The sequence below is a fragment of the Eptatretus burgeri genome, chromosome 13 (genome assembly GCF_056783735.1).
Source record: "Eptatretus burgeri isolate ZD-2024b chromosome 13, Ebu_testis_v1, whole genome shotgun sequence".
Taxonomy (NCBI): Eukaryota; Metazoa; Chordata; class Myxini; order Myxiniformes; family Myxinidae; genus Eptatretus; species Eptatretus burgeri.
The window spans coordinates 78,317,089-78,340,294 of record NC_140973.1 but is presented as its reverse complement, the minus strand read 5'-3'; the positions used below and the strand labels follow the sequence as shown (position 1 = coordinate 78,340,294).

At 43.1% G+C, this 23,206-nt stretch overlaps 1 protein-coding gene and 1 long non-coding RNA gene across 5 annotated transcripts in view; one reads left to right on the top strand and one right to left on the bottom strand.

Annotated features, from left to right (window-relative positions):
* COL7A1 (collagen type VII alpha 1 chain) overlaps positions 1–23,206 on the bottom strand; it is a 287,085-nt gene that overhangs the window by 49,384 nt on the left and 214,495 nt on the right. For 2 of the 4 annotated variants that reach the window (XM_085853234.1, XM_085853239.1), the window contains 13 exons: positions 22,846–22,983; positions 22,132–22,341; positions 21,961–21,996; positions 21,614–21,685; positions 21,172–21,237; positions 13,364–13,408; positions 12,165–12,236; positions 11,811–11,855; positions 9,734–9,769; positions 9,235–9,270; positions 8,853–8,897; positions 6,313–6,345; positions 580–642 (listed from right to left, as the gene is read on the bottom strand). In XM_085853234.1, the coding sequence (XP_085709360.1) occupies positions 580–642; positions 6,313–6,345; positions 8,853–8,897; positions 9,235–9,270; positions 9,734–9,769; positions 11,811–11,855; positions 12,165–12,236; positions 13,364–13,408; positions 21,172–21,237; positions 21,614–21,685; positions 21,961–21,996; positions 22,132–22,341; positions 22,846–22,983 (897 nt within the window). Of the gene's footprint in view, positions 1–579; positions 643–6,312; positions 6,346–8,852; positions 8,898–9,234; positions 9,271–9,733; positions 9,770–10,212; positions 10,249–11,810; positions 11,856–12,164; positions 12,237–13,363; positions 13,409–21,171; positions 21,238–21,613; positions 21,686–21,960; positions 21,997–22,131; positions 22,342–22,845; positions 22,984–23,206 lie in introns of all 4 variants that reach the window. The other 2 variants (XM_085853235.1, XM_085853238.1) reach the window with 2 other exon arrangements.
* LOC147014861 (uncharacterized) lies at positions 11,081–22,850 on the top strand. Its single transcript, XR_015050929.1, has 2 exons — positions 11,081–12,272; positions 21,990–22,850. It is a non-coding gene; the product is annotated as an uncharacterized LOC147014861 (long non-coding RNA).

The following is a 23,206-nucleotide window of genomic DNA, read 5'->3' as shown; positions in this document are numbered from 1 at the left end:
TCATCATCTGATCAACAATCATTCCATGTCACCATCTGATCAACAATCATTCCCTAATTCTACCCAATCAACAATCATCACACGTCACCATCTGATCAACAATCATTCCATGTCACCATCTGATCAACAATCATTCCATGTCACCATCTGATCAACAATAATTCTATATATCCACCCAATCAACAATCATCACATGTCACCATCTGATCAACAATCGTTCCATATTTCCACACAATTAACAATCATTCCATGTCACCATCTGATCAACAATCATTCCATGTCACCATCTGATCAACAATCATTCCATATTTCCACCCAATCAACAATCATTCCATGTCACCATCTGATCAAAAATCACTCCATCACATCAACAACCACAGCTCACCATTCAATCAACAATAATGTCTCATGTTCTGTCTTCATGATTTGTCTCATTTATCTGTCTATACTGATAATAAACTGAGATATATATATATATATATATATATATATATATATATATATATATATATATATATATATACATATATCACATTCTTTCCATCTCTTATGATACTTTAAAGTCATTAGATGACTCACCAGAAGACCAGGAAGCCCAGGTGGTCCAGGAGGTCCTCGTGGGCCTTCTGGACCCGGTGGTCCCTGTACAACAAAAGCACGCAGTTACCATGACTGGACTTTAATGTCAAAAAAACTACATTGCTATGTATGTGTGGTAGCTGGAAGTTTCAATATCTTTACCATGCATTATGTGAGCATTATATACTGTTGTGGTTATGCAAAAGACCCCCATACGCATTCAGAGACGCATAGGATTTTTCTCAGACTGATATTTCTTTAGTTTGTACTTAGATTTTACTACTCATTGTTGAGAGGGATTTTGTGAGGGAGATGCATTGTGAGCTTAGCATGTTCATTCCAGGAGCAATTTCCCCCAACTTCTCAACTTTTAGTCCAACAATCCATCTTTCAATCGCTCTTTAATCCCTTTGTATCTCAAGTCACCCTTTGACCCTTCTTTAATTCCAGATGCCCATCCATCACCGGTCCCTCGCTCTTTGCCTTCCAAACACTTTGCCTTCCTCTCGTCCTTTCACCTCAAAGCCCCCACTTTACTCCACCCCTTCAAACCTTCCATCCCTCCTTCGCATTCCAAATCCAAACCATCCCCCCACCACCGGATTTAGGGATGGCCAGGTGGGGCCATGGCCCCGGGGCCTCCCACATTTAGGGCCCCCCCACAATTTCGATGACATTTTGAAAATTCCTTGAAAATGTGCTTCTAAAGTTTTATTGTGGGTGAATGAAGATTTTAAACTATTTGTAAGGATATCTTTTCAAAATTGTCCATCATTGTGAGGGTCCTTTTCAAGCTTTGGCTTTTTCAAGCCATTTCTTCCACGGTCCACAGAATGGATCCAACATGGTCAAAAATTCCTGGGGCAAGCCTCGGGCATGGGGGGGCCCGCATTGGGATCTTTTTTTAGATCGATTATCGATGCTTCGGATGATTGAGCGTGACCAACTAACTACGGCACTGCCTGCCAGAGCCCAGCAAGCACAGACGGAATACAGAGGTCCAGCCAGAGGAGAGGTGAAAAGGTGAAAGTCGATGTGGTAAAACTAGGCCAGGCCAGCACAGCACACGGCCGGCAGGGGTAGTATTGTACACACTGAAACTGCGGCTGGCAGGGAACGCTGTTAGTACCCTGCTTACTGGCGCGCACAGCACAGTAACACGGTGTGACTTTCTATGTTCCAGGTGTGTGAAACATACTTGTTGTTCATGATTCTGGTACGTCCCACGTGCACTCTGACAATATCTCAGTTACTCGGTACCTACCAGATGCAGAAACCACAATGAGCGACTTCAGTGATGACAGGCATAAATTCAGGGCTCCACGGAAATATGACAGTGGTGCTCAAAAGCGGAAACGTTCCAAGGAAAAAGATGAAAGACACAAGGCCATTGTCGACAAGACCCAGAAAATCTCAGAGTTTTTCACTCCTGCACAAACAGGCGATTCGTCCATGACAGAGGCTGGAACACCAACAGAGACAGAACAAGCAGATTTGGCAATGATTCTCGGATTTGGCAATGATCTCGCGTCAAGATTCGCCCAACATCTCGGAAGGTTCCACCGATGAAGAACATGCATCAGATGAAGAAGCGAGAGATATACTGACTGATCGTGGACCTGGCTTTGCCAATTGCATGGGGATGTTGGCCTCCTGAGCGACCGTCGTCAGAGATGATCGACTTCTGGTCATCACGAGATTTGGAGCCCCTGCAGAATTCGACTGGTCCCTTTGATTCATCCATACAGTTTGTTGAAGGTAGGAAACGCTGCTGCTCCAAGAATCTTTTTTTACCGTAGACTACAAAACGGAGAGTCCGTGAAAAGGTCCTGGCTTTGCTTCACCACATCAACCTGAAAACTACTGCATCGCTTGCGAGCTCTTTGGAGGCGCTACTGCTCTGGGCGGGGAAGGATTCAACGACTGGAAGCATGCCAGTCGTTCTATCGAGTTGCATGAGCGTTCGCATGTGCATTGTGCGAATATCATCTGCTCGTCAGACAGAGCAACATCCGCAGGTCGTGTGGACACAAAACTCGTCAAACAGGTGAGTGAGATTGCATCCTATTGGAGGGAGGTGCTGAAATGAAGTGTGAGCGTGATATCGTTTCTCGCTGAGCGTGGTCTAGCGTTCCGTGGATCGGATGAAATTGTTGGGTCAAGGACGAACGGTAACTACCTTGGTTTAATGGAATTACTTGCGAAATACGATACATTTTTGGCGCAGCACATTCATAAATATGCCAACCGAGGTAGTGGCCACACCAATTACTTATCATCTACGACATATGAAGAGTTAGTCTCCATCATCGGAAAATCTGTTCTAGATAACATCGTCGCTCGTGTGAAAGAGGCAAAATACTTCTCTGTGTCAGTCGATTCTACTCCTGACATAAGCCACATCGACCAGCTCACAGTTATTCTACGATACATCGAGAACGAGGCTCCAGTGGAGCGTTTCATGACTTTTCTGAGCAACACAGGACACACTGGACTCCAGCAAGTTACGGCATTACTGGATTTTTTGAAAGCCACTGGATTGGACATCGCTAACTGCCGAGGACAGTCTTACGATAAGGCATCTAATATGAGTGGCCGATACAACGGGATGCAGGGAGTGATCAAACAGGAGAACCCTCTCGCAATATTTGTGCCATGCGTGACGCACTCACTGAACTTAGTCGGTCAGTCGGCCGTGGGATGCTGTAGACCTGTAGCAGCATGCTTTGAATTCGTGGAACAAGTGGATGTATTTTTTACAGCTTCCACATCGCGCTTGCTACGCCAGATTATTTGATGCCCTGAAAGCCAAAGGTCTGCAAGTACCAAAGTGCTTCAGCGACACTCACTGGTCGGCTCATTCTGATGCAACCCGAGCTCTTGTAGATGGTTACAGAGAAATCATGGATGTCCTCGATGAAATCGCAAATGATGAACAACTGAATAGTGAAACGAGAAACACCGCCGAGACACTTCACCAAACGATGTGCACGCTCGAGATAGGGTTCTATGCTGGTTTCTGGTCTACTGTCCTTGGTAGATTTGATCGTACGAGTAAAACCCTTCAGTCGCAAGCCACCGATCTCAACACAGCCGTGCAGCTCCTCAAGTCACTGGCGAGCTTCGTGCAGTCATTACGCGATCAGTTTGATACATTCGTTGTTGACGGAGTGGAGCGCTCAGGTACGGTGGAATTCACTCGCGGATCGCATAGACGAAAGCATAATGTCCGCCTCGCTCCCTTGGACTACGGACACACTCCAGAAGTAGAACTAGACACCAAGGAGTCCTTTCGCATCAGTGGATACGTTGCAGTGATCGACGTACTGCTGTCGCAGTTGGAAAAGCGTACAAACGCTTACAGCGAGATTAGCGACAGATATGGATTCCTGCGTGCTCTTGTTCAACTCGAAGTGGAGCAGATTCGAGAGTCATGCTCGAAGCTCGTCGAGCTGTATCGGGAAGATCTATCACCTGACCTCACAGAAGAAATGATTCAGTTTCAAGCCATGATGAAGGAGTCAGAGCCAGACTCGGGCCGTACTGAACTCGAGATGTACAGTTTTCTCATCGAGCGAAAATTCACCGATACTTTCCCAAACGTGGAAGTGCTGCTTTGGATTTACCTCTCACTGATGGTGTCGAACTGCTCCGGGGAGCGCTCGTTTTCGAAAGTCAAGCTTATCAAGAACCATCTTCGCTCCACGATTAATGACAGTGCATCGTTTGTTATTTTCTTATATTAGTCCATCTCTATCTCTTACTCTTGTAGCAACAGCAGAGACTGGTCAATCTGACCATAATTTCAACCAAATCCGATGTGCTCAATTCCATGCAGGTTGACAGTATCATATCCGAGTTCGCTGCCGCGAAGTCGCGCAGGAAGTTTGTCCATTGATTAAGACACCGTGTGTATGTTCATTGATGTGGATGACACTGCAGTATATTTTCGGTCGCTGGAAGTCGGCTACTAATCACCATTTCGGATTTCTCTTGTCCAGAGGGTTTTTAGAAGTTAGAAGATTTTTAGTCGAAGTTCGTAGTATGATTAATGACAGTGCGTCGTTTGTTATTTTCTTATATTGGTCCATCTCTATCTCTTACTCTTGCAGCAACAGCACTTTTGTGATTTGATTTTAGAATGACCTCAGAGATAAGTCATCAGCTCATAGATAAGTCACCAGCCATATCAATAACAATCCGTCCATCTTGTCATATTGTCAGATTTAATTGTAATTTGTGAACATGTATGCCAAATCATTCCTGATCAGGATCTGCCAAATTTAGAGATATAAGTTCAGTTGTTGATTAAAAAGCAGTTATAATTGAAGTTGTCGATTAATCTCCAATTTTCGGGGCCCCCCACAATCATTGTGCCCACGGCCCCCCACATGGTAAATCCGGCCCTGCTTCCCCCTACCACACACGTCTCAAATCACCCGATTAGTTCAATACAATGGACCCATTTTCTACATGTGTGGAAATAATAACACATGCATGCAAAGGAAAAATAAAATATAAACACATGCAAGAAAATATTTTGTTTTGTGCACGTGCGACATAAGCTAATGAATATCCTTAAATTCTGAACTTTTCCAACTAAAAATTAAAAATTAATACAATCAATGAAATGTGTAACCTGACTGATTCATAAAATTAAGATTAAGAAAATTGTGAAAAGCAATACCTTGTCTTTGTTGTCTTTTAAGTCCCAAACTACTAGAAGGAATAACAGGGCATCCAAGACGATTGATGAACATTACTGTGACTGTGAACCAACTCTGAATAGGTTGATTCTGTAGGTTAGGGCTGGAATTTGGAATTTGGCCATGGCACTGGCACACAATGGCCTAGTCTTTTTGAAAGGCACCATACCTTCTTTAACACCCACAAGCAAATGTTAGCAGTTGTTTTTGTATCGATAATTAAGGCTCATGGAAGAGCTAAAGCAAAATGGATTGGAACAAAATGGAAATGGAGAAATACCAACAGCAGAGTAAAAGAGAGGGAGAGAGAGGGAGAGAGAGGGAGAGAGGGAGAGATCAAGGGGAGAGGGACAACAACACATGGGGGTGAACAAGCTGCACACAAACTGAAAGAAACACAGAAATAAGAGGAATGGGAAAGTGAGGATGAAACAAAAAAGGAATGAACCAACCGACAGGGGTGGGGGGATGTCACAATGTCACATGTCACAATAAACTGGAAAATGGGAATGCTTGGGAATGGGGTAATTTGGGGGTGGAAGAGATCATGAGTATGGATGGGGAATAACCTGAGGTAGTGGTGAAGAGCTGTCTTGAAGCCCTGGAGGGAAAAATGGGACTAAACAGACTGGGGAAGTTGGTTTCACAGACGAGAGGAAAGAGGAACAAATGAGTGCAGGTGAGCAGAGAACCTGGATTTTGGGAGTTTAACAAGAAGAGGGTTACTGGCAGACCATGTGCATGCTGCAAAAACATGGGAGGGTCAGAGCTAAGAAAGGGCAGAGGGTACAAGACCAAAAAGGAGGAGGTAGAATACAGAGAGGCCACCAACCTTCCTGTGATGTGAGAGCAACAGATCTAGATACTCAGCTTCATCACGGGAGATCCCAATGATTCCCGGTCACGGGAGATCATTCTGCCTCCCCCACCCCCAAAGTGTCGTACAAGGTGATAATACAAGGAAATAGTCTTCACATCATCACAATCATCACTGGATGTAACTCCAGATGCTGAACAAAAAACTTACAATTGTGGATTTTCCAGATGTTCCTTGCTCTCCCTGCAGGAAAAAAATAGATAATCAGTCATTTCTCAATTAGATACGTCCAAGATGTAATCAATTATATTTCGTTTAATCAGGAAAATCGCAGATAAAGCAACAATTGTCCAGATGAACCACAATTAAAGCACAGTCACCCAAGAGGGTTGTGTAATATAACAGAAAAACACTTTGTGTGAATCTTTGTGTTTTTGTTTGTTACTGGCTGCCATGGTACCATAAGGCTCTCGGAATGAGTATGGACAGAGTTCTCTCTCCTTCCAAAAAAATACATTCATGTGGAAAGGGTAGCATTTCGTGTTTCTGGAAATGGGATGCAGTTCATGTTTGGTGATGTTTGGAAATTAAAGGTCTACGAGATGCAAAGAGTGCACAGTGGATGTGCCGAGAAAAAAAAAGGACCTTCACAAGGACAATCACACAAATCCCCCTCTCATATTTTCACCTGAGACGTGTCACACATCTACAAGAGCTGCGCATTGCTGTGGTTGTTGTGGTTCTTGTTGGGGGTCGATTTTTAGAAATGGTCGGACAGCTGCCAGACCCCATCCACATTTGTCGTTCGACTCCACCCACCATGGTACCCAGATGAAAAAATATGGCCACCATCTTGGTTTTTTTTTCTGGTGGTCCGAAGACATCAGGCTTGGAGGCCTCTGCTGATTTTTTCTGCCCAGGTTTGTTGCATTAGATTTCCAATGGCTTTGTTTGGGTCGAGTGGCACTCAGAATCGGGACCCCGAAAAATCGAATCACATGTCGAATAAAAATGATTAGTGAGGTTTAATCAAGCGTTCCAGAAATTCAAACAAGTGTTAAGTTATGTTATGTAATCAAGCGTTACATCATGTAAATTACAAATATATATATATATATATATATATATATATATATATATATATATATATATATATATATATATATATATATATATATATATATATATATATATATATATATATATATATAGCGTTACGTAATTTTTGAATGTCCCCATATTGTGGTTAAACAATCTGTGGCCGTGTGACGAATCCCGCTCATTCTAATATAACCGTGGCGGACGGTTACATGGATGAGAGGTGTCAAGTTACCATTAAATGTGGGTTTCCCAATCGCGCTGTTCATCTTTTAAGAATGCTTTAATTGAGAGTTTCCCAAACGGCCCATTCCTGGATTTTGTCGCATGTTGTGACAACAATGCGGTCATTCTTGTAAATCAACTTCTGGAAGAAGTTTCTTTTCTTGAACACCTGAGCCACAATACTCGGCACGACCTCATTTGGGTCAGACCAATATTTCCAGCTGGTGTGAAACACCAGACACTGGCTGCTAACATTCCAAGAGGCCAAGCCCTTTCTCAGCACTGCCGAGCCTTTCGTAGCATTTGAACTTATGATGGTGGTGTAATGCTCACCTTTGTTGATCGATACCCTAGATTCCACCTCTCACTCCGAGGTGTCAGGTATGAAATGTGTGTTTTCCAGCCCATTAAGTCCTCTTCGTTGATGTGCGGCACAAGGCTGTGTGTAGCATCATTGGCTGAGGTGCTTGGCTGTGCCGCTGATGTAACGACCCCTGCTGGTTCGGGCAGGAATTTGGTATTTGATAATGGTGCCACCAAAAACTCGCCTACTTTCATCAAAGGACACCATGGGATCTTTAACTTCCACTAACGAATGCAGGCAGACGGGACACTTATTTAATGCCCATCCGAGGAACGCCACACATATTGATGAATCACCCTGCCTGTGAAACACCGGGCTGACAGTTTATCGCTGGATCTGAACCCAGGATATAAAGCTTCGAGGAGAGTGTGCGTACCTCTAATCCATTGAATTAACAACAGACGGGTTGACTCAGCCTGTCATCCTTCTGAGGTCAGTGAAATGAGTACCAGCCAGCTGGTAGCGGGGGCATTGCAACAGCGGCACAGCCGTGCCCCCAGGGAATGATACAGCCAAGCAGCCACAGGCTTCATACGAATAAATAACATGTTGGCCTGCTCCCCACTTCCTCATTGATAAAATAAACCCTCATCCTCAGTAGATTTACACTAACTTAAGCCTCGGTTTTGTCCATATGAAAATAAATAATTATTTTGATGAACATGATGAAATTGTTCCCCAAGAGGGTGATTAAGAAAAGAGGGTCAAAGGAGTGAAGGTGAGTAAAGAATAAAGGGGTTGACAGGAAGAAGGATCACGATTAATAAGTGTTCCTGTTGTTTGAACATGTTGAGGTTGAAGCAGATAACATGTGGCAGATTTAGCTGATATTTTAAAAACCACACAAGGCAAAACTTGAAGAATTGGATATGCTATGGTTATAAACAGAGCCCTGGTAAAAAAAAAAAATATATATATATATATATTAAAAAATGGGGGCGGGGTGCTACACTTACTTGGTGAATAAGTATCCCATAATGAGCCCAGACAAACAGCTCAAGAAAGCCGAGTGTTCACTTTACAATTGTGCCCAAATTTACTTTCCTGTTCCTCGTTCACTCACTTTCGTTCCTGAGTGTCCTGGTGGGCCAACAGGTCCATGTGGTCCCTAGAACAAAGCAAGAGGAGAAGAAGAAGAGAGGAGAGAAGAGGATAGAAGAGGAGCGAATAGGGAAGAGAAGAGAAAGGTGGAAGAAGAGAAAAAGAGATGAGAGGTGGAAAGGAGAAGAGAGAGAAGGAGAGGAGAAAAATTGTCAGTTAGCTTAGTCAACCGTGAATTCATGGGGAATTGTCTCAGAGTTGTGTTGTCTCTGAAATGGATATATGGACACAGTTGTTATGAGTCTACATTTGGACTGATCCCATCAGTGAGCAAGCCTAGACCTGTCCCCATGTACAAGGATGCCACAAATGAAGATCCCTCAAGATATTCTCAAGGTACTCACAGCAGCTCCAGGAAGACCGAGTTCTCCTTGAGGTCCCTGTAATGAAGAAACCAAAACTCGGTCACTCCCAATGATCTCCTTTCTTACCCGACACTAAAACTGCCCCTTTTATGTTTACCTCCATCAACTCTATAAATATCGAGAGATTTGAGAGAAGTGAGTGGAAATGAACTTGCACTCAAGTTCCAAATTACGATTTTAGAAATGCTGACCGAGTGTGCACGTGAAGAGTCGAAAGAGGTTTGTTTACAAACCAAACATTGTCTTTTAAACTCAAACTCTGCATTAAATGCCAAAATCCAAGAGTCGCATTGCCTACCATGATGTCATGTGTAACGATCTTGTGAGCTGCAGATCATTAAGGTATAACATGCACTAGAAATGTGCGCATGAATTTGGTGGGCTATGTGGAGTAAAAAGTTTAACCAATCACAAAAATGTGTTAAAGTAGACACCTTTGCTCTAACAGCAGCAAGCATGCCTGAGAGCGAGCACATACCGGACGCCCGAGGGGCCCTGGGAAGCCGGGAAAACCCTGCAGGTTCCAAAGCCAGGCAGAGTTAGAGCAACAAGCCCAGCGAATGCCAAACGCACTCGCAGAAATCGCACTCTGAAGTCACTGAAATGCACTCGATGCCATCACAAAGCAAGCCAAACCAGCGGTTGGCTTAATAACAGTTTGCGGCTGTCATGATAGTCATGATACTAATCATGATATCATTTCACCCCCCCCCCCTCCCTGCAGCCACTCATTCAGCACAGGATGAGAAAATGGGGAAAGGTGGGATAAATCCGCACGTGGCGAGATTTATGCTCATTTTTTGCAGCCTTTGCAGAGCTCCTCTTGCGGCTTTCTCATCCCTGTGTGGCATGCGTGCCCCGCCATAGCTTGGAGCAGAACCCTGAGGAAGAAGCGCGCCTGTCAACAGGACATTCTAGGATAGGTGTGCGGTCACTGCATGAGAGCCTTGTACTTACGGGTAGGCCCGTCTGGCCACGCAAGCCCTGCTCCCCCTGGACGAGAGAAAAGTCATAAACAGGGAGAAAACCGCAGACACCGCACATCCATCTCCTGAAAATTCTTATCACGACACGTAAGAGATCAAACAAAGCTGCGGATTACGTGTACGTCAAAAACCTCATGGCTCTCGGGTAAAAGGATCCAAATAATCACATGGTCGGTAATCGACAGGACATTTTTTTTAGTTTTTGCAAATCAATTAAAAAAAAAAAAAATCCTTAAAACATCGTTTAAAAGATGTCCTCATCTTTCCATCCTACAACATAAAGTTGTATCATTTAAGTGGTTAGCCGGTGATCTACAAAAAACGTAATAACAATTTACAGTTATTCTGAAAAAATAGGCTGCACGCACGCACGCACGCACGCACGCACGCACGCACGCACGCACGCACGCACACACGCACGCACACGCACCTTCGTGAGAGAATTCACACCAGAGGTACCCGTGTAATATTGCCAGCCTGCAGCACCGGAACCTTACAAGTACCGTGAGGTCATTAACTTGATTATCTTAGGTGAGGACTGAAAGGAATGTACACCAAAGCATGTCACATGTTACAATGAATGTGCAGCTCTAATTCGGACCACGTGCTCAAATCCCCGAGCGAACACAAACGCCGCAGGCAGAGAGTCACGGCCCTTGGCTTCGGCGACGAGCGGAGTTGTGGTCTGCCGAGCTCGACCAGCACGACGTGTCCAAGTTCACCAGAAGCTTTGCCACGAGTCACGCCACATAGTGTAGCCGAATCAGGAAAGCACTGCCATGATGTCCTCAGACTTCTCCCACAGCTTGAGGTCTTACACGGAGGAAAACCATCTCTGTATCACGTTCCTCCGTATTTCGATGAAGAACTTCTTCCACTTGGAGCGCCATTCTTTCATACTCGCAGGAATAACAATGCCATGTGCACGCTTACATGCTACATCGTATGGAAATACGCCGTACATATTATAGTCTCATGGGACATGATGAGCCATTCATAGGACTGCAGAAGAATGTCTTTCGAGAAGGCAGGACCGCCACAAAAACATTAATTATAGTTGCAGAAGAGACCATTCATGGTAAGTGTCTTCACGGAGTGACTTGCTAGTTGAGAAGGCACCATTTGTCATGGGATACACACCCGGGCTGATGTAAGAGAGCTGTCAGTAGTGTGAGGATGTTAGAAAGTTAATGATACGAGCATATACAGTATAAATTGCAGACGTACCAACTTGATTCACACAAAAACGACTACAGATTTATTCAACATTGAACTGGCTGATACAGATAGATCAAAAGTAGACACAAGCTTGTACTACGAGGCCTGCAACTGAACATTTTTCCTTTGTTTTTCCAAGTGTGCCAACTCCGTCCTGTTAAAATGGCATGTCCGTTGTATCGTCGTAGCGTTCAGAAAGATAGCTGCAGGGACTGAGGAAAAATGACCGTAAGTCGAGTTAAACTACCACCTCAGCCTTATCAGTCCTCCAGTAAGTGAATAAATCAGTTTACCAGGAATAGAGTATTAAAAAATATTTATTTATTATTTATTTAAGGACCAAGTACTTACCGGCTTTCCATCTTTCCCAGATTCTCCAGGATCCCCAGGTGGGCCCTGGATTGGGATAAAATTAACAGAGGCAACAATTTTCGCGAACAACATCATATTTACTGATGAAACAGCCTGATATGAGATGATGATGGACTGCAAGCAATGCCGAGGTATCGGTATCCAAGGCTGGGATGTATAAACTGGACAAATCGGGGGATGCCTGGGGTGGTAAAAGCCATGTGTCGCTCTAATGTAGCCGAGGATAAAAGCACAAATGACTGCACCATCCAGTAATCATCAAGACAGGTGGAGGTACTCGTATGTGTTTGCTGAGTGTGGTATGTGTGTGAATGTTTGGACATGTGTCCTTACATGTTCTCCTTCTTTGCCCCTCTCTCCTTGTTCCCCCTTCTCTCCTCTTTCTCCTTGCTGACCAAATTCACCCTTAAAACAAGAGAAAGATCCACCTGTGTCAACAAGGTGAGTTCCTACATACACAGATCCGGGTTCAGCCGCTTCACACGTACAGGGATCCAGTTCAAGCTGGTTCGCACATATGCATATCCGGTTCAGAGTGGATTACACATAGGTGGATCCGATTCAGGCCAGTTTACACGTATGTACAGGCGAGTTCACACATACCCAAATCCGGTTCAAGCCGGCTTGTACGTACGCACATCTGGTTCAGACTGGTTTACAATATGTGGATCCAGTTCAAGCCGGCTCAGACGGATGCATATCTTGTTCAGGCCAGTTTGCACATATGCAAATTCAGTTCAGGACGGTTCACACATATGTGGTTGGGTACAGTTTGCTCATAAGAGTTATGACTCATTCATTTGCATGTATGCATTAAAGCTCATTTGTATGTACCAAGACGTGTTAATTCATAAATGTACAGTAATATTCATAAACATGAAAAAATATGCAGATGTACAAACTCGCAGAGCCTGACCTACAAAGACAAAGCATAAATTAGAAGATTATGTGGGATTTTAACCTGGATTTTCACTATCATGAGGATTGTATCTTCAATGAAAATCCATACAGACCTATCAGAAAACCCAATAAGATAAAGATGGAGACATCAGGAGGAACCCAACGAGGTAATGATGGAGTCATGAGGAGGAACCCAGTTAGATAAAGATGGAGACATCAGGAGGAACCCAACTAGGTAATGATGGAGTCATGAGGAGGAACCCAACTAGGTAATGATGGAGTCATGAGGAGGAACCCAACTAGGTAATGATGGAGTCATGAGGAGGAACCCAGTTAGATAAAGATGGAGACATCAGGAGGAACCCAACTAGGTAATGATGGAGTCATGAGGAGGAACCCAGTTAGATAAAGATGGAGACATCAGGAGGAACCCAACTAGGTAATGATGGAGTCATGAGGAGGAACCCAACTAGGTAATGATGGAGTCATGAGGAGGAACCCAACTAGGTAATGATGGAGTCATGAGGAGGAACCCAGTTAGATAAAGATGGAGACATCAGGAGGAACCCAACTAGGTTATGAGGGAGTCATCTGGGGAATCATCAGGAGGAAGATGGAGTCAAATTGCACACCTTATGTCCTTTGGGTCCAGGTTCACCAAGAAATCCCCGATCACCCTGAACACACACACACACACACACACACACACACACACACACACACACACACACACACACACACACACACACACACACACACACACACACACACACACACAATGAAGATCATGTAAAACAACAAGAATATGAGCTCTGTTACAAGGAACTTCAACACAAAAGGAGACGACTATGCCCATCGGGCCTGCACAATGATGGGCAACCAATGGTTGTTTGTCCGTGCTCTATCCTTTTTTTAATGCTGAGCATCAAGCAAGGAAGCAGCACATACCATTTTTAAGTCGTCGGTCTTTGGTTTGACTCAGCTGGGGTTGGGTTCGAACAGTTGATCTACCAGACTCAGGCGATGCTCTAACCATCATGCCATAGAGTCTGATCCACAGATAAAAATAGAACCGCCTGTCCTGAAGCTCACGTGGATCAGGAGCAACAGTCACTCAAACTCCCCGTAGACCTCCTTAGACCCTGAATTTTTTGATGCCATGAACAAACGTTGGTACATCACGGGTGATGAAGTTTGTGGTCAAGTTTCATCAAAATTGCGAGTGTAGTTATGGAGAAGAGAGAAAAATCCCTATTTTGGGGGAGCAAGTCCCGATTTGGGGGGGGGGTTAACCCCCCCCCCCCCCGCCCACCCCATACATCCCTTTAATGAGCTTAGATTTTGATGTGGTCAATAAACTTTGGTACAATATGTGTGCTGAAGGTTACAGTCAAGTTTATTCGAAGTTGTGTGCGTAGTTTCGGTGAAGAGAGCAAATACCTATTTTTGGGGGGGGGAGTCAAACCCCTCCCATATATCCCTTTAATGAGCTTAGATTTTGATGTGGTCAATAAACTTTGGTACAATACGCGTGATGAAGTTTGTGGTCAAGTTTCATCAAAATTGTGCGTGTAGTTATGGAGAAGAGAGAAAAATCCCTATTTTGGGGGAGCAAGTCCAGATTTGGGGGGGTTAACCCCCCCCCGCCCACCCCCATACATCCCTTTAATGAGTGCAGATATTAATGCAGTCGATAACTTTGGTACATCACTGGTGATGAAGGTTGTGGTCAAGTTTCATCAAAATTGTGTGTGTAGTTTTGGAGAAGAGAGCAAATACCCATTTTAGGGGGATCAAACCCCCACCTCCCCATTAATGAGTGCAGATTTTGATGCGGTTGATAAAATTTGGTACATTACGGGTGATGAATGTTATGGTCAAGTTTCATCGAAATTGTGTACTAAGTTGTGGAGAAGAAAGCAAATACATATATTTTTCGATCCTTGTGGAGGATCTCCAAGTCTTACGTTGTTGTTCTTGTGAACCTTTTTTGTTTCACAGCCTAAAGTTTTCATTGAAACTTCCTGAAACTTGGTGTATATATGTAAAAACACCCCGCGCAAACAGTAACAATCTCCGATTTTGAAAATTCCTCCTAGAAAAATAGTTATGATGTAAAAATATCTCCGCTAACGGAAATCGCCTAAAAAATTATCTCCGAAACTAGGCAAGCTTTTTGAATTTTGTTTGCGGGAATCAAGCCGGGCATTAGCACAGATAATTTATCGCAAACTTGATACATCACAATGACGATTCGTTTTTATGACGTCATCATTAAGACGAGGATCTTAGCTCATTTGAGCTTGTTTTTTTGGGGGGGGTTAAAAAACACACTGTAGACCACTTAATGAGCACAGATTTTGATGCAGTAAATACACCTTCGTTAGGCATCAGATATGAAGCTCGTGGCCAAATTTCATCACAATTGCGTGTTTGGTTTAAGCGATAATGACTGAAGTGTTTACGGACTGACTGACTCACTCACTCACTCACTCACCTCCGGACACTGCTCGATCGCATAAGCTCACCTGACTAAAGTCCAGGTGAGCTAACAACTAGTGCTGTGTTGGACAATTACAAAATCAGCAGCAACAGTTTATGGCAAAACAAAAAAGGATTTTGTTGCAATTATGGACATTACGGTGGATCTGATGAGATCACCTTATTACTAACCCTATTATGTATCAAACTGACAATAAGCACACACATGAGGGGCCATCAAGGTGGAAATAACAGAGGAAGAGATTTCTGTCCAGAGGCCCCGATGTGAGCACAATAGACTGTGTAAATAAATGCTTAACCCGAACAACAACGAGGAGATAGGACGATAGGTCACCAGGTGAGTGGAGAAAAAGTCACTGGGAAAATTAGTGTTATTCCGACAATTTCGGAAATAAGATTTCTCCACAATCTCGTGTATGCAAGTACACCCTTTACCACGTGTTGAAAGTTCTCAGCATGAAACCCCGGGGTTCTGAGCCACAAAAAGAGAGCAATATCGTGGTCTGCAGCGATATTTAAACATTAATTACTTTGCAGATAAAGTCTCCATAGCGGTGAAACTCTGTGATATGAGAGAATTTGGTACTTTGTCGCGACCAATTAAATCTTCATATATGAATACCACTTAGTCTTAAACTGGCATAATGTGAAAAACTGCTTATTATTCAATGACAAAATGGCAGATATGCAGTGTAATACTGTAACAGCTTCATCTCGTGCCACCATGCAAGGATCAAAGGATCTCTTGATTATAAATATATATCATAAAACTCATAAATATATGACAAGGTATACCACTTCAAATTGTTCACCATTGGAAAGAGCATATTCAAGTTTACAAAAGTGTCAAATATCAAAGTGGTATAATGTTTCTATCAATATTTTTTAAAATATTTGAATAAATGATGTTCTGCCAGTGCTGTGCACGTTGTGTGTGCTATTTAATGAACAGTCCTTTTACATGTAGTACATATGTGTAGTACATGTATATACAACGTACATACATATAATCTGCTATTAGGATACCATGAACACAATACTTTGAAATTTGAATTTGTAATTCTTTGTTTCTCATTTGTAAATAGCAAGAGCTTAACTCATCTGGCTGGGGCTAAAAATAGAACTCAGGAATAGTGGCTGATCTGCTGATGTCAGCAGTGTATATAGTTACATGTCAGCAGTGTATATAGTTCCATTCAAGGGAGGACATTTGTTGGGTTCCTTTGGTCCATGCGATGAAAGTTATTGATGCTCCCCTCACGTCAACTGGGAGGCAGTACAAGCTCGCACCTGACTTGGAAAAGCAGATCAAGGACCTATTCAAATAATTTACGTGAAATGTTTTATTACATTGTTATTGCAGTATGTGATATATTTTTGTATTATTAATTTGAATCATAGAACTAATCATTGATGATTACCATGGTGCCCACACGATGCACACACTTCATGTATTCACGACTGCGTTAACAAGAGTTTTAAAAAAATATATAAAATATATATTTTAAAAATATACCACTTATACCACTGAAAAAAATATATACCGAAAAATATACAACCCTCAATATCTCTGAGTTGACCGCATCAATGGACCTAAAATTTTACGCAGCTTCATTTTGATACCTGGGAACTATTTTTTGAAAGTTTAAAGTAAATCTGAGGGGGTCAACTGGGAACATTTTCTTAAATTTGGTGATTTCAGATGGAATGACTCCCTGGTGTTAATTCAACAGCCAACAGGGCTTGAACTCAGGACCCTAGGATCCCAAGTCACCACCCTAACCGCTAAGCCAACACCAGGTTGATAATGGAGGCCCTCAATGCCAGACATGAGATCAGGGCTATCTCTCTGGATAATTCTCGTGCTTTTGATATTGTCTGGCATCCTGCCTTGCCCTCCAAACTCTCTCCCTATTATATGGCATCCAAGGCCAACTCCACACATGGCTTATCGACTTCCTCTACTCTCAAAGTCAATGTGTGGCTCTCAATGGAATCCTTTCATCTCCTCTCCCTGTCAAGGCTGGAGTGTTTTATTCCTAATCTTTATTTATGATCTCTCTGATTCTGGAAAATCCCTTTATCTATTTGCTGACGACTCAACCTTCTGCCATGACATCCGTAATCCTTCAGACAGGCAAGCTGCCACCGATTCCCTCTTTTCAGTCCGTGATAAAATCACAAGCTGGTCAAACACTTGGAATACGTCTTTCAATCCTGCCAAATCTCAAACTCACTCGCTCCAAAAAGAACGTATGGCAAACCCCCCTCCCCCCATCTACTTTCTAAACAATCTCCTTGAGTCATTCAAACTCGTGGGTCTCTCTATCAGTCATAATCTTTCCTGTGCAAACAGCATTTCAAAGTTGGCCTCCAAAGCTAGCCACCGACTGAGCATCCTCCGTCGTACAAAGTCTTTCCTTAAGGCCCGGTCACACCTTGACGTTTTAGCCAGCGATGGCAACGTATTAAAATGTATGTAAAACGCTGGCTGACGTTGAACTTTTGATGTTTTTTTTTTTAAAGATTCGGACGTATTCATAACGACTTGGTCTTATGTATAACGCATTGGTAACTACACAGAACGTTTCGTTGTGTTATAGATAACTTATACCAACGAATGCTGAACCTGTTGTCGGCCTACACAACCGATGCCCAACGATAGTCTAACTCAGGCATAGCGCGTTGCACGCATCGCCGACGATGTCGTGACGTAGCCTATTAAAAGGCTGACGCACAACGATTTGAATCATAACTGCCGTAGAAATGGAAGGGTCAAAATCGCGGTCACACCTTGGCGATCTTACCAGCGTATGCCGACGTAACAAAAAGTGTGTCTAAAACGTTGGGGCACGTCAAATACGGTATGAGTAAGTTTGGTATACGCGAGTAGAACGCTAAATACGCTATCATAAGTCGTAGTAAGTAGAGTACGTCAAGAAATTTTGAACATGTTCAAAATTTTATGACGTACTCGGCGTATGACACACGTTCCGCATGCGATGGGGATAAGTTTTGCACACGATATGTGGACGCTTACACACGTCCACAAAGGCTACTTATAAGCTACTCATAAGTCGAAACACGTCGCGGTAATGTCTTTTTTTACGCGAAACTTATTTCTAACTTATGTTTGACGTGCTTTGAACCAATTCTTTACGTAGTCCCAACACACATTGACGTATGTAGACGTATTCCAATGACGTCTTCCGGTCGACAAAAAAAAAAATGAATGTGTTTCTAACTTACAACTGCCATATAAAGACGTGTTCCCAGCGGTTTTGGGAATTGGTATATAAAAATGGTGTTCATAAAAGGGGAACCCAACAGTGTTTTCGAGTCCTTTTTGAGTCGATGTCCATGTCAGCAGTAACAGTGTCAGTATCAGTATCAGTATTAGTAGTAGTTTGTTCATGTTGGCAGTAGTAGGTGAGTGTGAGGGGGAGGGTGTGGGTTATGATGGATCGTCCTTGCGTCCGCGTGTCCACGGGTAGGTTCATAGGCTGCCACTCGACGATTTAAATGGCTGCATCTCCACTATTGAAAGTAGATGCTTGTGCTCAACAATTTGAATTTTTTTACACTCAACGACTTTTAAACGGTACCACTCAGCTAGTTTCATTGTTTACAATGAACGATTTAAATTGCTGTCACTCGCCTTTGTTTTTTTTTTTGTTTTTGTTTTTTTGACGCTGGGGTTTGGAAATTTGAAGCGTTTCTTCTGAATGTGTTAAAACGCTCAAACTCGACTATTTTAAATAGACGCTGCCGATGGACAATTGGAATCATAGCCAAGCTAGACATCGAAGTGTGAACATCCTCGTCATGCCGAAGAAAAGTTTGAAGAATGCTGCAAATAAGTGTCCTGGCCGTGGCCGTGGACGCTGACACAAGGACGATCCATTATACCGACGTCTTTCAGCCTATGAGTAACTTAAAAGTAACGTCTGTCGACGTGTGGCAACGATCGCGTAACGTGCCAACAACACGTTAATCATAGGTTAGAAATAAGTTTCGGGTACGCTAAACATTACCTCGGCGTGTCTCAACTTATGATTAACTTACAAGTAGCATGTGTTGACGTCTGTCAACGATCGCAGACCGTGCCTACAACTTGTGGCCAGTGTAGCGGAACGTGTGAGTCATACGCCGGCATACGTCGTGAAATTTCAAGCATGAAAAAATTTGAGGACAACCTAAAAGTACAACGTTTAAAGCCAACGTACAACGACGTATGGCAACGTACTACGACGTATGCCAGCGTGCTCTCAATGTTATCAAAACTTACCCATAACGTATTCAACGTGTGCCAGCGTTTTAGAAAAAAAAATTCAAAAATTGGCATACGTTGGCTAAAACGTCAAGGTGTGACCGGGCCTTTAGCACACCTGAAATCATGTCCACATACAAGGCCTTCATGCACAGATTGATGGAGAAATGCTCACCTCTCTAAACTGGTGCCCCTGCCTCACACCTTGCTCAGCTTGACGCTGTGGAAACCACGGCCTTCAAGATTGTTGAAATCTCCTGTGATGAAGCTGAGTCGATGGGATTATCACTTTCACATCGCAGACAAATCGGTGATCTCTCTTTCTTTTACCACTTCCTTTCTGGTCTTGCCCCCTCTGCTCTTTCCATGCTTTGTCCCCCCACCCTCCCCCCTCCCCCCTCCCCACAGGTTTCCGAAGGGCACACATGGTCCACCATAAACCCCCTTCTGGTAAAACACCCTAAATCTAGAATCACTGCTCACTCACCTCCACTCATTTGTTTCTCTTTTTTCCCGCCTGTGTAACCAACTTCCACATTCTCTTCAATCTCATTCTTCCCTCCAGGTTTTCAAGCCAGCTGTTCAACACCACGTCAGATCATTCCCACCTCCTTCCAAATCTACAGTTTTTCCTTCCTGAGTGTTTGCTTCTGTGTCCATCTTGTCCACCCCATGCGTCCTTCCCTACCTCTCCTTCCTCTCCACATGCATGAAATGTCCCAGTCTCCCTCTATTTTGTCCTTCAACTCTGCTGTTGGTATTTCCTTCTCTCTCTACTGCTCTTTTTGTTTACATTTGGTGATGATGTAATCAGTCAGGCCGACATGAACACTGGTGCTCGTCTCTGTAACTATCGTACATCAATCCGGTGGACCCATCATTATTCACTGATGTGATTTACATGGGATGGTGAATATCGCAGGAAAAAAACAATAATGATGTTGATAATGATTATTACAACAATAAATGCACTCGGTGAAGCATATACCTCCACCATGTAATACCTGATCCATGAGAACATATCGAGCCCATTACATGTTTGAAATATCATGCTATACAGTACGATGTCGTTTTTGGCCCAGTCTCTCAATGGTGAAGAATCACTTGAAAAATTAAATAACTCTCGTATCCAGATCCAGATTCGGATCTTCACCAAAATTGAATCAATTCTTCCTTGTCACACACCCAGCCTGCCCACCAAGTTTCATCCGAATCCGTACACAACTTTTTGAGATATCGTGCTGCATGTCGTTTTTGGCCCTATCTCTCAATGATGAAGAATCACTTTAAAAATTCCAGTAGTCGGATCTGGATACGGATCTTCACCAAAACCTTATCAGTTCACCCTTGTTGCACGCTGAACCTATCCACAAATTGCATTTGCGTCAACAACTTTTTGAGATATCCTGGACACAAATAAACAGACAGACAGAAAGGGGTGAAAACATAACCTCCTTTACCGTCGGTGGCAGAGGTAATAATGACAGCTCTGATACCCATGTTGGGGTTGCTCTTTAAGATGAGGATCAGAATGAGACTGGCAATGATTGTGATTACGATGAAGAAAATGAACGTTTGGAAGGGCATCGACGAAGTGATGACATGATGATAAGAAGACACAGGAAATGAAGACAAAAAAGTTATTGGATTGTTGTGTTTCATTCAAACCTTGGCTCCTGTTGGCCCGGGAATTCCTTTAATGTCTGTTGCAGGAAGCACAGCACTGCCTTCTCCCTATTGTGAGATTTTGAGGGAAAATACGTCAGGTGGAGGAAATAGCTTGCTTTGTGCAGTAAAAGGTTCAAATAAGCAATCAAAGTCTACACAAGTGATATTTACACTCACGAGCATTCAAGAGCGTGTGTAACCTATAATCTGGTGCAGGAAAACGATTTTGTTTTGATTATACTGCTGAACATGAGCGGCTGTGTGGGTTACTCATTTACACCATTGCTAGGCCAGCCAACCAACTCCTCTCGTTATTAGAGAGCACTCCACCTTCACAGCTGACACAGCATGATTTTGGACAAAAATTAGTTGTACGAACAATAAAATATGGAAACAGGGCAGTCAGGCTTCACCTTAATGGCACCTACTGCAATGGGCTTACACTAATGCCTGGATCACCACGAGGTCCAGGAGGTCCAGGACTCCCCGGACTTCCCCTCAATCCATCTTTTCCCTGGTAACGAGAAAACATGATAATGTTCCTGTAAATATATTAAACACATTTCGTTTCATTTGGAACAATCGTTAAGAATTGAACAATCCCAATTCCTTTCCATGACAAAACATAGTCTTTCTGAACATCTTACATCAAGGGTGGAAACAATTCCATTAACACTTTGTGGCCTTAGAAATCAAGCTGTGTTCCATTTCTTCTTATGACCTGGAAATGTGTGATACCATGTTGCATGTGTGCAAAATATTCTTTGTAGATCAATTGGAAGTACTTACAGTCCGGCCTCTTTCTCCTGCTTCTCCAGAGTCACCCTAAAAGAAGGAAAAACACAGCACATCCGATTCACGCATGGCTGTTGCTCATCAATATAATTGGCAACATGTTTGAGCACAAATACAGAGGAGGAAGAAAAGGAGCAAATGAGAACAGAACATCCGCAACCATGCCTTCATTCCCGGCCTTCCATTCTCTCCATGTTCGCCAGCATTTCCAGGAATGCCAGGAATTCCTGGTTTTCCAGGTTCTCCAGGAGGCCCAGGAAGACCTTGAAGTCCTATTTCCCCAGAAACGGTACCTGGGGGTCCCTGCAGTCCAGGAAGTCCAGTACTTCCTCGATAGCCCTTGAGACCATGCTCGCCGGGTAGTCCATCGGCACCCTAAAATAAAAATTCACAAATAAAAAACAAAAAACACTCACACAATGTCACTTCAATCTCACACTCAAACACAAATATAGAGTAATGTTAGATTTGTCTATCAAGTTGAAATTTCACCAACAGCCTGTAGACCTACAGTGCTATAGACTACTGGACAACATTTGCCTCGGTGAAGATCAGAGGTACACCTGGATCAACACAAATTTAAACTTAGATAAAAGAAACTATAAAAAAGGTAATCTGTCTTTTGTGATTTATTTCAGGCTATGGAGCATAGAAAATCAGAATAAGATCATTTTATGAGCCAAGCCATAAAGTTTGATATTGACACGTAAATACCATTTTAAAGATTAGTGTGCGAGATGTTTGCTTCATCACCATTTTTATCGCAACTGAGCATTTGAAAAATGTATTTTCACAGTTTTTACATCATTTTTGAAACTCTGCCTACTTGAGATTCACCACGAGAATAAGTTGAATGCTTGAATGATTGAATGATCTCACCTCTGCTCCTGGTGGTCCACGGGGTCCTTGTTCACCTTTGGGTCCGAATTCACCCTTCGGGCCACGGGATCCAGGAAGACCGGGCACTCCGGTTGACGGCCGACCGATGCTCTCAACAGCCTCTTTAATAGCTGAAATCTGTTTAAAAAAATTTAAAAAAATTTACAAAGAGTTCCTTTCATCGTACAATACTCTCGTCATTCTTTATTCCAAGACAGCACAATCATCTTTGTGATCAAACCAAGTTGTTTTCCACTCAAGATCCCGATCGGATATTAGACACGAGATATTAAAATTGTTTAAATGACGGTATATAGCAAAGTGAGAAATCACTTAAAAGACGATGGTAAGTTCCCTATAG